The sequence below is a fragment of the Vigna unguiculata genome, chromosome 2, assembly GCF_004118075.2.
Source record: "Vigna unguiculata cultivar IT97K-499-35 chromosome 2, ASM411807v1, whole genome shotgun sequence".
NCBI classification, from domain to species: domain Eukaryota; kingdom Viridiplantae; phylum Streptophyta; class Magnoliopsida; order Fabales; family Fabaceae; genus Vigna; species Vigna unguiculata.
In genome coordinates, this window is record NC_040280.1 from 20,716,801 (window position 1) to 20,731,072 (window position 14,272).

General features: G+C 31.7%; 1 protein-coding gene across 1 annotated transcript; it reads left to right on the forward strand.

Moving 5' to 3' along the window:
• The first annotated feature begins 645 nt into the window (after positions 1–645).
• On the forward strand, positions 646–2,862 carry LOC114173074 (protein PHYTOCHROME KINASE SUBSTRATE 1-like). The gene has a single exon (XM_028057292.1). It carries the CDS (start codon positions 991–993, stop codon positions 2,464–2,466), a length of 1,476 nt encoding a protein of 491 aa, XP_027913093.1. The 5' UTR covers positions 646–990; the 3' UTR covers positions 2,467–2,862.
• Positions 2,863–14,272: the final 11,410 nt, after the last annotated feature.

Genomic DNA, 14,272 nt, shown 5'->3' on the forward strand with positions numbered 1-14,272 from the left:
AGAAAGATTTGTAAGAACATAGAAACGGTGCTCCTTTCCATCACAAACAGAAGTCTAATCACATTAACTGCATTCTAGTACCAATAACCTCCTTGAATATAATTAAAACACAAAAATTGAGGTAGAGTGTTTTAACACTATTACCTAATTTTCAAATGACCAATTATATCTCAAGCATCTGTGAGAGTTTGTACTGCTATTATTGCAAAAGCCATATCAGTGTTTGTGACAAATAAATCTCAGAAGCTGGTTTGATTATTCAACATTGATTTAGTTAAAGGTGTATTTAACTAGAATAGACTATACAGTGGGTTAGATCCACTTGTGAAAAGGAAAAAAGGGCATTACTTTTAAAATGATGGGACTACATATATATTATAGAACCAAAGTGGATAAAAACATGTTTCTCTTCAGTAGTTATCACCCTATCACCTGGAAGGAGACAAATCATAGGATCTTCCAGTATAACAAACATACCATTGTTACACAGGCGGCTAAACTTTCTCCATATTTATGACAGAATCTGTGCTAATCCATGTTTATAGCAGAATGTTAATATAACTTGTTTTCCATCACAATTCTTTAACACAACTTCAGCTATGTTAAAACCATGATGAAGTGTCAATTAGGCCACTTGCACATGGCCCTACCTATTTGACATTTTTCATATTCCATTAGCCTACTTATAGAGATGCTCTTAAATGTGCCAACCAGTTATTCAGCGATTCATTTTAAATTCTCTCCTGCATCCATTTCCTGAACTAAGTTTTCTTTTCAACCTTGCTACCTTTCTTTATTCTCATGGCCTTTTAGCACTCAAAATTTGTCATAATATTAGTTCATTTATTCAAACTATTTTAGTATCCTTGTCTGTACCACTGTTGTTTTTCTCAATCTCCTTTTGTTCTTTTTGTGTCTTTTCTTCTATCAGCCTCTGTGCAAACAAGTTCTGTTGGGCCATTTTCTGTGAGTGCTTTCATACTTTTCACTATGGTTATCTCAGCAGCCACTTCCAATAGCAATATCCATCAGTTGCAAAGTTTCAACTCTCAGAACAACAACTACCACCTACGTGATGCCTCCTTCTCTTCATACTTGAACAGCAAAGAAGAGATCCTGGGTGAATCAGGCCATGGCTTTGCCAGCAACAGAAAGGAGCATCTTCACCATGGAGTAAAGAAGGAAGATGATGGAGAAATTGGAGTGTTTGGAGCTGAAAAGTACTTCAACGGAGAAGATATGGAAAGCCCCCCAAGAGTTGTTAACAATGATGCAAACAAGAACCAGCCCCAGAAAGATGAACAGACAGCTCTTGTAACTAGGAAGAACAAAGTTCAGTATGGAACTCCTAGTGTTCGGTCTGAGTCAAGTTTGAACAGCCAAAGTGCACTGTTGCAAAGTGGTGTGAGGAATTCCTCCAAGAACATGAAAAACAAACTGCGGAGGAAGAGTTTTCTGGCTAGTCTTGGTTGCAAATGCTATTGTTCTGACAGTAATTCTGTTGATATTAGTGACCATGCAGGTGAAATCAAAGATGCCAGTAATGGAAAAACAACTTCAAGAAATATCTTCAATGCTGACCCAGAGGCTAATCATTTAGTTAAAATGACTAAGCCTCATGCAGCAGAAATATTGATCAGCAAGGATGCATATTTCCAAAGGCCAGAGAAGTTGGCACAGGGATTGAGCAGAGAGAAGAGTTCATCACTCTCATCTGTGACTTCTAGCTCAGGAAATCAACTGGTGAAACTGCAACTTCAAGCAGAGAAGCCGAGGAATTCATTGGAAGTGTTTGGCTCTCCAATATTAGATAGCAGGAGCAAGTCCTTGAGCTTTGATAGAAGGTTGGCAAAAACATCATGGGAAGCTGCTCCTAAAATTGAAGAAACTGATGCTGGTGGAAACTACAATGATGCTGAGAGTGATGCAAGTTCAGACTTGTTTGAGATTGAAAGCCTCACAGGCAAATCCAACTCCCTCCTTGCTAGATCCACATCCAATATTGTTTCTAGCTGTGCCAGCCCCACAACTTGTTATGCACCGAGTGAGGCAAGCATAGAGTGGAGTGTAGCCACTGCCAGTGCCTTAGAGTACTCAGCCATGTCAGATTTCGATGATCAAAGGTCAATAGCAACAACAAGGAGTCCAATTAAAACATCCTTAGTTTCCTCAAATGCCAAACCAAAAGTCATCAAAGAGATGCAGAGGCGGCGTCCTAGCATTCTGTTGGGTTGCAAGAGCCAGAAAGCTGTAGGTGTTGCTGCAGATGCATTCACAGCATACGACAAACCTAGTTCCAATACCCAAATCCGTCGCAGGTCGGACACATACCCTCATGTGACAGAGTTCAAGGCAGAAACAAAGGAGGGAACTTTTGGTCCAAGACATAATAAGCAACATGCTTATGCCACACCCCCACTTCAGCGCTCACTCTCACCACACCCTTCACAACTCTTGTACATTTAGTTTCTGCTTGAATACATGTGTGTGTATTTGAAGTTTCATCAATGAGTAAATCCTAAGTTAGTTTGTATGCATCAATCATTTTAGTCTCTTAACTTTGCTAAATGTTACTTTAGTAGTTGGCTTTGAGAATGCTGTTCACTTGGTCCTTAACATCAATGAAATTAAATGAAGGATGTGAATGACATTTTCTGAAGTTAGGGACTAAAGTAAACGAAGGAGAAGACTAAAATGACTGACATATACAATACAAGAGACCAGAGTGAAGGTTTACTCTTAGTTCAATTATGTATCACGAGTCTTCAATTTGTATGATAGATGTGTTGTTCAACAGTAATCATTTTCTGTCAATAATGATACATGCGTGTCGTGTCTCCCTCTTGCTGATTTTCGTGTATTCTTCCTTTTTCTTTGTTATGTTTACTGTCATAAGTTTTTGCAGTTTCTGGTAGAATATATTGATAAAACTGGATGTCTTGTATTCATGAATTTGATCTCATATAAAGATGCATTTGATCCTTAGGACCATAGCTATTTAGAAAGATGACTTAGCATAGATTTCAGAATTTCCCTTTTCACCACACATGGTCTTCCTTATGGGACCACAGGTAAAAAGAAAAGGGAAAAAGAAATTTGAGATGTGTATTATATAACTGCATCCAACCAACAAAAGAGAGAAGAAAAACATTATTGTAAAGCTAATCGACCTTTAAATGCAATGAGGGGGTAATCATAGGCAATTATGTTGTTATCATTTCAACTTTTTGTTGTGCAATGGATGAAAAGTTCATGCCAACAGCACCTTTTAATAATGTGATAACAAGAGTTTATGCCCATAATACAGACAAAATGTGATACGAATCAGGAGCTTCTGATCAGACAAAGTTTCAGTGTCCAACAGATAATTTTGCAACCTCAATTTGAGAGAATGTCCTTAGAGCAATATTCAACTGGCAAAAGCGACACCTTAACAAGACCACCAAGGAATGAACCTGGCTGCTTTTAATTCTTAAACTACCTCATAAATTAAGTGGTCCATCTAGTTATTCATCTTTCTTCTGCCATGCCAATTATCTATACACATTAAAATCAGTTTAACTTGTCAGGAGGCCCCAGTAATTCAATGTTTACATTCTACTCAAATCAATGCTTGGTTCAATGAAATGAAATTTGATTCATGTCTCAAATCCATGTATATGTAGTATCTTATTAAGGTCAGCTCCTAGAAGAAAACTCCTTTTACTCTAGAATGCAACTAATGTGAAGCTTTTTCTTTCATCAATTGTTAAAGTTTCTCACAGAGGCACTCAAAGACAATTGCCATGCAGCCATGTGATACTGCTGTTAATAAGCCATTTATTATTGAAAAAGCCAAAAGAGAAGAAATGTATGAACTTTCATACAAACTTGAAATTCGTCCTTATCCGAAATTTGATACATTTTAGTCACTAAACTTTAAAAATGAAAATGGATATAATACTTTTATTCCAATTACGTTAAATTTGTTTTTACTTATCAAACACGTTTCATGACATTTGAGTTGTTTTCATTGTTTGACACGTTCCGTTTCAATATCGGTCTCAATATCGGTCGTAATTGAATTAACAAGACTATATTCATTCATTTTTAAAGTTTGAGGACCAAAATATATCGCAGAATTTCAATTTCGCATCAAAGTTCAATACTAAAAACATACCTTAACATATGTGTATATGCAAAATATAATGTCATCATGCGAACTTTTTTGGTAGAACAACCTTGTTTGTGGTGCAAATTAACTGATTAATACTTCACTCCAATCTATAAATGAGAGTATTTAGCAAGCAGTTGTCATTTTTAATGTCTGTGCATTATTTTTCATATATCAGTGACTAAGGATGATTGTTGTGACCATAGTGACTGTCATGGGCCACGAATGAGATGATGGCATTTAAGCTCTCTGATTGGACCCCTTAGCCTTCACGTGGAGCTAAAAAGAGCCTCTAAAGTTGAAAAATGTCACAAAAACATGTGTGCTGATGTCATATTCTAGTGTCTAATATCTTTATCATGGGTCAAGAGTGCAAGTAAAGTATACATATGAGTATATCTGTTCGTAGTTGGATGATGAATAGGACCTAACATGGCTGATTTATGATTCTAACCACACATTCTCTACGCATTTAAGGGTTTGAGTTTGTTGATTTAGATAGGGATGGCAAAACATATCTGATTCTTATATCAATAATGACAAAGATAGGATAAAAGTCATGTCCTGTCCAAACAAATCAGAATTCATAAGAGGACTTCAGAGGTTCAACAAATTCATGGTTCCGCTTTGTCTATGTTTCAAAGTTAAATGAATTATAAGTTACTTTCACTCCTTTATCAACTAGTTTGATCAAGCTTGTTTGTGACATGGATTTGTTTCACTAAATTTCTCTATGGAAACTTGTTTTAAACAATGGATTATTAGGATACGAATAGTCTCAATATTTTCATATTAATTAGAAGAAAATATTTTTAGAATCTCCTTATTTATTTGAGTATATATAATTCAATTTCTTTAATTTAAAGAGTTTGATTGTTACATTTAGAATCTCCTTATATTTCTTACGTTTCCTATACTATTTAATATGTATGTCAAATCAATTAATTATACATGTAAATGGTAATAATGTACTCATGGAGAGTATAATTTTAAAATTATATATTATAAAGGATGTTTTATATGTTTTACTTTGTACAAAACTTACAAAATATCGGAATTGTTTATTAATTTTTATCTCTTCTTATTGTTTATTTCAAGAACCTTACCACAAAGAAGATGAGTTTAATTGTTATAGAGTTTAATGGGTTATACTTTGTTGGAATCCAAGGACTAAAATAAAAAAATGGTCATCAAAGAGCAAGTTACAAATATGTTTCATCACAAAAAACTTAAACATTACCTGTTCATTCCCTTGCTTTCTTACCAAAAAGTTTGCTAAGTCTTTCAAACATACTATTGTCAAAGCATCATCACCATGCATCTTATTGCTTTTGATTTAATTTACTTTTATGTTTAAATGCCCAATATTTTAGAATCTGTTTATGGAGCAATATGGTTTGCTATTTCTATTCACGATTGTACCTGTATTATAGAAACAAATATTATGAAAAGTAAATGAGGTTTTTCAAATTTTTGTTAATTTTTTTACTTGTCCGAAATTAATTTGGAAATTAGAAGAATTAGGTATAATAATGATATTGCATATTTTAATCATGGATTCTTCAATTTTTTTGTCTCAATGATATTGTTCATGAAGCATGGAAATCTTCTCGAAGTAGCTAGAGTCTTTCTTTTCTACATGCTTTTGTTCCCAAAATCTACTTGGGAGAAATTGTGTTAAGTGCAACATACCTCATCAATAGGTTACTCATTCATATCTTAAATAGTCTTAATCATATTGAGTGTCTATTGTTTTTTATGCTCTCTTCTCCATTAGTTCAAGCTTAACTTGTCAAGTTTTTAGATGTGTTGTTCTAGTTCACTCTCATAATTCTAGTTCACAAGTAAATTAAATCCTAAACCCTTCAAATGCGTCTTTATTAGTTATCCTTCAAACAAAAGGGGCTACAAATGTTGTCATCCTTGGACCCATTATTTCCTTATCACCATTGATATCACCTTTCATCTTTCATGAAATTGAATCCTTGTTTATTAGCCCTCCACTTTAAGAGGAGTAGACACTTGGAGCATAATAGTTTTGTTCTTATCATTACTATATCTCTTTGTAGGATCATTACAAAAAAGTTTTTAAATAACAGTCAATTTTAGAGGCAAAAAATAATTAGTCATTGTAATGACTAATTGAGATACTAATTTATAAATTAAAAATTATTGGTCTTCAAAATAGTCACTATTATGAATAAAAAGTTATAATTAGTAACAAATTAGACTTTAAATTGGTTACTAACATTGGCTACCAAAGTTTTGGCTACCAAAGAAATTAGTGTCTAAATTGGTAGCTAAGTGACCAATTTAAAGTCTAATTAGTCACTAATTATAACTTTTTTAGTAGCTAAAACTTTGGTAGTTAATTTAAATGTATGACATACATTGACTATCAACATATCCCTTCACACTAAGGCATATACATCTACTAGAGATAAAACATATTCTCATTATATAAGTGGATGTAAATCTTACCTTATAAGCTAGTTTTATGAGATTGAGTTAGATTTAAAATCCACTTCTTCACATGATATCAGAGTCATGAGTATCCTAACAAGATTTGTAGTTTGTTTCGTATTTTGTTGCTAAAAAAGACATGATTTATATCTAATGGTATGAAATAATGTGTTGGTGAAGTAGGATTTGATATATGTTGGAATTTACATTGATATTGTATGTTTTATGTATATATTGGAGTTTGGGTGCATATATGTTTTAATGAAATGCACATAAATATGAGATGATTATGAGGTTTTGTGTTGTACATGATGTTAGATGTTATATATTGTGTGGATGCATAGAATGATGTCTTTACCTATTGTGGTCATGTGTGGGTAAATGGGAATGGTTCTCGGGCTTATTGTTGTTGTATATATAGATATACTTAGGATGGTATCACTTATTGTGGTCATAGTATTAAGTATGTGAACTCATTAAAAAAGAAGATATCTTGATTTCACTATAATCTAAATTACATATATTAAAATATCAAATGATAAGAAAGTAAAAGAGGTTCATGCATCGTGTTTAATAATTTAGGTTTAATAATTTAGGTGCAATGAACCACCTGATGTAAGGAAGTTAAGGTGGATTTCAATATCATTTTTGAAAAGTCAAATGTTACTTTATATGAGTAATTCAAAAGATGTCAACTCTAACAAATTATCTTGGATTTATTAGAGATACAATTAAATATTCATGTAGTTTACGGTTTACGGTGAACAAATGGCGTAATTTGTTATTATGGTATTATGGTTATTTGAATTAAGAACATAGATTAACCTGAATATATATATATATATATATATATATATATATATATATATATATATATATATATATATATATATATATATCACTAGTGCAGAATCACGTTTTTAACTCGTCTTATAGGCTTCGGTTACTGCAGAACCGAAGACTATAAGGACGCGGTGGCATTTTTGAAATTTTTCGAACCTTTTTGCCTCGGGTATCTATCCAACCGAAGCCTATAAGAGATTTTATGCTTCGGTTATCACTCAACCGAGGCCTATAACTTGTCAGTGTTCCCCAAAATTTTGAAATTGCCACTGACAGCAGAGGCTTTGGCCTCGGGTGGAATAGGACCGAGGCCTATACGACTTTATGCCTCGGTCATTAATGGAACCGAGGCCATAGACCTTATTTAGGGTTCTAGTTCCAAATTCGCGAACCCTGTGGCACCTCCACACACCTTCACTGGCACTGCAGCGCCTCCACACACCTTGTAGCCACGCCCACCGCGAGTTCTTCTTCTCGCGAACCACGAAACAGCAAAACCAGGTCAAAGATGGAGAACCAGAACCACCACGCCGAGGTTCCACGCATCTGCACCTGCGAGTTTAGCTCTCTACAGCATCCACCTGCGAGTCCGCACTACAGCAGTAGCGGAAGAGCCACCGCAACGCACCACTGCGCCGTGAACGAAACACAACAACCCACACCAGTCACGCAGCCAACACAGAAGTTTCCATCACGTTAGAGCGGCGTTGCAGTAGCACTACCGTGGACGAGCCAGCGCCGGCAGCAGAGGAGCAGCCATCATTGCATTTCCAATTTCCAATCGGGTACAGGCCGGGGTCGTCGGTGGACCGGACGAGGACATCGGTGGTGAGCGGGTTGGGGAAGAAGCTGAAGGACATGGTGGCTGGTGCGTGAATGGTGGCTAGTGCGCGAAACAAAAAAAGTCTCTATGGCTTCGGTTCTTTACAACCGAGACCAAACTTTTGGTCTCGTCCCAATATGCCTCGAGTCTAAAACCGAGGCAGAATGATGAAAATAACCGGAGCCAAAAGTCCTTATTACACTGGTATATATATATATATGTATATATATATATATATATATATATATATATAGACAATATATATATATATATATATATATATAGACACACACACACACACACACACACACACACACACACACACACACACACACACACACACACACACACACACACACACACACACACACACACACACACACACACACACACACACACACACACACACACACACACACACACACACACACACACACACACACACACACACACACACACACACACACACACACACACACACACACACACACACCACACACACACACACACACACACACACACACACACACACACACACACACACACACACACACACACACACACACACACACACACACACACACACCACACACACACACACACACACACACACACACACACACACACACACACACACACACACACACACACACACACACACACACACACACACACACACACACACACACACACACACACACACACACACACACACACACACACACACACACACACACACACACACACACACACACACACACACACACACACACACACACACACACACACACACACACACACACACGTGTGTGTGTGAACTTGTGTATTATTATGGTACTTTAGTTATAATTAGCCCATCCTCATATATGTTGTACAATTGTTACGGTCATACTTAGTGCATAAAGCATATAATGTTATTGTTATAACTAGAAATAGAAATACCAATCAAAATTAAGAATTATGATTACTCATTTCTAGTTTTATTTTAATATCTATATATCAAACTTTAAAAATATTGTATATAAATATCTATATACAATACTTTTTTGGGATGTTTATCCCTTAATTTTATGGTACCTGAGGACTTTTTTCAACTTATTTTCATTCGCTTTGTTTAACCTTTTAAGAAAACTGCTTATAACAAATTGTGATAAAGTCAACAATGTTATTTTGATCGTTAACGTCTTTACAATACAAGAAAATATTGAATTTAAGTATTAATTTACAAAATAAAAAATTATTGATTACTAAAATAATTATTATTACAAATAAAAAATTATAATTGTTTTTTAAATTGATTTCTAAAATTTAGCTACTATAAGGAATTCGTCATTAAACATTAAATAACAAAGTTTTGCTATCAAATGAATTGGTTTCTAAATTAGTTTTTAATTAATTAATGATCAATTATACTTTTTTATTCATAATTGTGATTATTTTAGTAGACAATCATTTTTTGATTTGTAGAATAGTGTCTAAATTAGTCACGATAGTAACTAACAACTCTTAATCATTAAAATTGGTTGTTAATAAGATATTTTTTTGTAATGTTAGTTCAAAAATATTAAGATTGATTTGTTTGCTTTTATTGATTTAACTTATTTGAAAAAAAAATGGATTATAACGAGTTTGTACCCAAATTTTTTTATTTTATATTTGGATTGTATGGAGAATGAATAAATTGTTTGATATTTTTTTAAATGTTAATCAGAGTTAGGAATTTAAATGAGTCTAAATCTCACTTTGAATAAAAAATGAAAAAATTAAACAACATATATATAGAATGATGAAAATCCATAAATTTATAAAATTTTGAATTAAAGATGATATCAAACTTTTATGTGTGAATTGGACTTATATTTTATTGGTGTTGTATCTCTTAAATAATTATCTTTTAAAAGATTCATTAATAATATGAGAGTCAAAAGTTAATCGACTGACGGGCTCGGACTCGTCTTCGTCTTCGAAAGAACCATGAGACATTATTATTTGAATTATATTTATATTTTCAACAGTTTTGTTTTCACTTTTCATGATGCTTTTCGAATACCAACAAATAGCTGAAAAAAAAGAAAGTATCCTTTAAATTGATGTTGTAATAATTTCTCCTTTTCTTGTAGAATGGATAAAAGGTTCATGCGAGAGCACCCTTTAACATGTGATAGAAAGAGCTTATGTGGAACAAAAACAAAAGATGTAACCAATGAGGAGCTTCTGATGAGACGAAGTTTCAGTGTCTAACAGATAACTCTGAAACTTCAATTTGGAGAGAATGTCCTTACACACCATCTAACTGGCAAAAGCGACACCTTAACATGAGCACTGAGGAATGAAGCTATGAAACTTTTAATTCTAAAACCACCTCATAAATAATGTGGACCATCATATTAATCATCTTTCTTTTTTCATGCCAATTATTCAAAACCTCATACTCTGCACATGAAAACATTGGAATGATATTCTGATATTATGCAGAAATCAATGCTGGATTCAATGCGAAGTTTGATTCATGTCTCTGGTTTTTGTTTTGTGAAAATGGTTTCAGTATCTGGGTTAAGTATTTCTTAGCTAGAAGGAGGATCCATTCCTTCTAAATGCCACCATTTAAAACTTCTACTTTTAGCAATTAATGAGGCTTCTCCCCACAGGCCACCATAGACAATAATGGCCATATACATGCAGCCATTATTGAAAAAGGCAAAAGAAGATAAGATATTAATGCTGCAAAAAGGAGATTGCATGCAAAAGAATAGTTTGTTTGGAATCTCTAAGGTTTGATATTCGAGTTTTATTGATAAAAAAATGTAAATAGAAAAAAAAAGTCTTGTTAAAATTGATCATCAAATCCTTTAATAAAAACTAATTATTGAAAAAATTACAATAACTTATAAAATGACATATTTTTCTTATAAGAAAGTGAATATATTTAAACTAAGTCTTGCATGTAAAAAAATTTGTCTCATTTTTTTGAATTTTATATAATTGTGTTGGGAATTGTACTTAGAAGAGAAGAGTAGAGATGTACATATATATATCCAAATGAAGTCTACATGTCCTTTCTGTATTCTTTATTAGTTGGATTGGATATGAGGGAGAAGTCGGGAAGAGAGATGAGATATCTATAGAGATATACTCTATTATTCATATAAGTAAGACGTAAGAAGTATAATAAATATAATAATTAATTAATTGTGTCTTATCTATAGTATTCTAATGTACTTTTACATCAATAGGTCTAGATTAACTCAATTGATTTTTTTATGTTGATCTTTTGTTGTGTCTATAATAATTGATTTTAAAGTTTTAAAATATATTAAAAAGAATAAAAATATCAACATAGTGTATTTTTAATGTTTAGCATAAAATAATATCAAAATCAAGGTAATTAAAATTAAGATTTAAATTATGAAATCGTAAGATGCTACTTTATTGTATACAATGTTTACTAGTCAGATTTAACGTTTAATCATGATACATGTCGTCGAAAAAAATCTTATAAATCGTTATTTTTTGTTTGAATTTTCGGTTGAACTACCTGTGTTCATCTTCTTTAATAAATTTTCTTTGATGCATAATTAAAATTTTAGATTGTTACACATGTTATCAGTCACATAATCACTTTTCACCTAATTAAATTAAATATTAATATAATTAAAATTAAAATTCATTTTTTAATAAATAATTAATATAATTATAATTCCGTCGTAATACACTACAAACTTACCAATTAAAATTTAACATAATAATTATAATTTTTCAATTTTGTCGTCATAACTTTTATATAGACCCAAAATATAATAACGTTTAATATTTATTAATTATAACATTGGTATTTATTACTTCTCGTATAAAAAAATATAATAATGTTACTGTTTATTATTTCTTGTGTAAAAAAAAATATTAATAATACTTATGAAGACAGATAACAAATTGCTTCTTTTATTAATGATATGTTAGTATTAATAAGAGATATAATGAAGTTGTTAAAGTGTATTTTATTTTTTTATTTTTTTGTCATTGTGGAACTTGTTTAGATACACATACATTATGATAATTGTATCACTTGAGCGACATTGTAGTGGTGTAAATCAAGACATTAATGGTCGTCTCCAATCAAGAAATGGTATTGTCATTTTTAATATGTACATTGCACAGACCAGAGATGATCCTGTGAGCATTTGCAATTGTTCAGAGGGCCACAAAAGATATGACTATATTAAAGCTTCATGTTATTTGATAATACACCTAAGGATCTGGTAGTATGTTATGTCAGTTTTTTCTGTTAGGATATACTGTAAACTGTGTATAGTCATCACATGTCTCATTGATGTGATTTTGAATCACACAATTAATTCATCTTCAGTTTTTGCAATAAAAAACCCCTCTAAACTTGAAAAATGCTTCGTAAATCCATATCTGGAGATCATGTATGTCTAATCTATATCATGAGGGAAGAGATAGTGAAGAAGGTATATCTGTTAGTTGTTGGATGATGAATACGACCTAACATTGTTGATTAATCATTCTAACCACATATTCTCTACTCATCTAAATGTTTTTAATAAGGTTGTTGACTTAGATGGTTGGCTAAACATTTTTTGGTGCTTAAATAATAATGACAAACAAAAGATAAAACCAACACTCACCATACTTGAGATGTTCAAAAGTTAAATGTTAGTAAATCCTTATTTGAATCCTTGAATAAATATTAGTTGTAAATTGTTTTCTATTTGGACACCTGATTCTAAAAGATGTGAGTGGTTCTTTCGTAGGTGAGAGTCTTGTATTTTTTGTTGAGTGAGAGACTTCAATTTATACACCCAGGTCACTATTATGAATAAAAAATAATTAATCATTAAATTGATCTTTAAAATTAACTATTAAAAGAAATTGGTCACTAAAAAATAGTTATTTAGATTTTAGCAACTAAAATGACTTAATTTATAAATTGGTTTCTAATTAATTAGTAACCAATTATAATTTTTTTATTTATAATAGTGATTATTTTAGTAATCAATAATTTTCAATTTTATAAATCAGTATCTAAATTGGTTATTATAGTGACTAACTATTTTTTTTTCTAATCGAAGATTTTCTTACAAAATATATATATATATATATATATATATATATATATATATATATATATATATATATATATATATAACATGTTTGCGTGAATATAAAACAAAATATCAAATCATGTTTAAGGTCTTTTAGTCTTTATCTCTCTACTATTTTCTTAATTGTGGTTCTATCTTGTTTGTGATATTTTTTTTCTATCGAATAAAATAACTATTAATGTACATCTTCCTTTACCACTATTTTATTAACTTTAGAGAGAACAAGTTCATCCAAAAATGAGTCTTCTCAAATCTTTGATCTTTTTAGTCGTTCAAACCATTCGAGTAGTACCCACAGAAAACATTCTAACGATAAAGTTAAATGTGTTCTGATTAGAGATTGTAGTAAATGTTATAATAAAAGTAGTAATACATCATATGAAACTTCTATTCATCACATGAAATATATATATATTTTTGTATGAAATCTTATGAGCATTCATGGCAATCAATCGAATGTAAAATAATATAGAAAAAAAAAATCTCCTTTTGTAATCATTTAAGAGAGTTATATATCTTTAAGAAAATAGCTCTACATATATAATATTCAAATTCTCCGACGGTTTTTAACCTACTTAACGAAATAAAATATTACTAACTAATTTATTTATCATAAAAATTTGTTTTCAAATAATAAATTAAAAAATTAGTTTGAAATGATATAATAAATAAATTTTTGATAGGTCTTTCGAGGGATCCATCAAGAGACATGATTATAATCAGATATAAGTCAAACTCACATAAGAAAAACTCACATAAGAAATTACTATTATTTGTAACTCAAAATCTTAAAACAATAAATTTAAAAGTATTCTTCCTTTTATATTTCTTGACATTCTTATTACTACCTAATGTGAAACTTAGTCT

Coding starts and splice junctions, on each gene's coding strand:
- LOC114173074 (XM_028057292.1), top strand. CDS start 991: ATGGTTATCTCAGCAGCCACTTCCAATAGCAATATCCATCAGTTGCAA.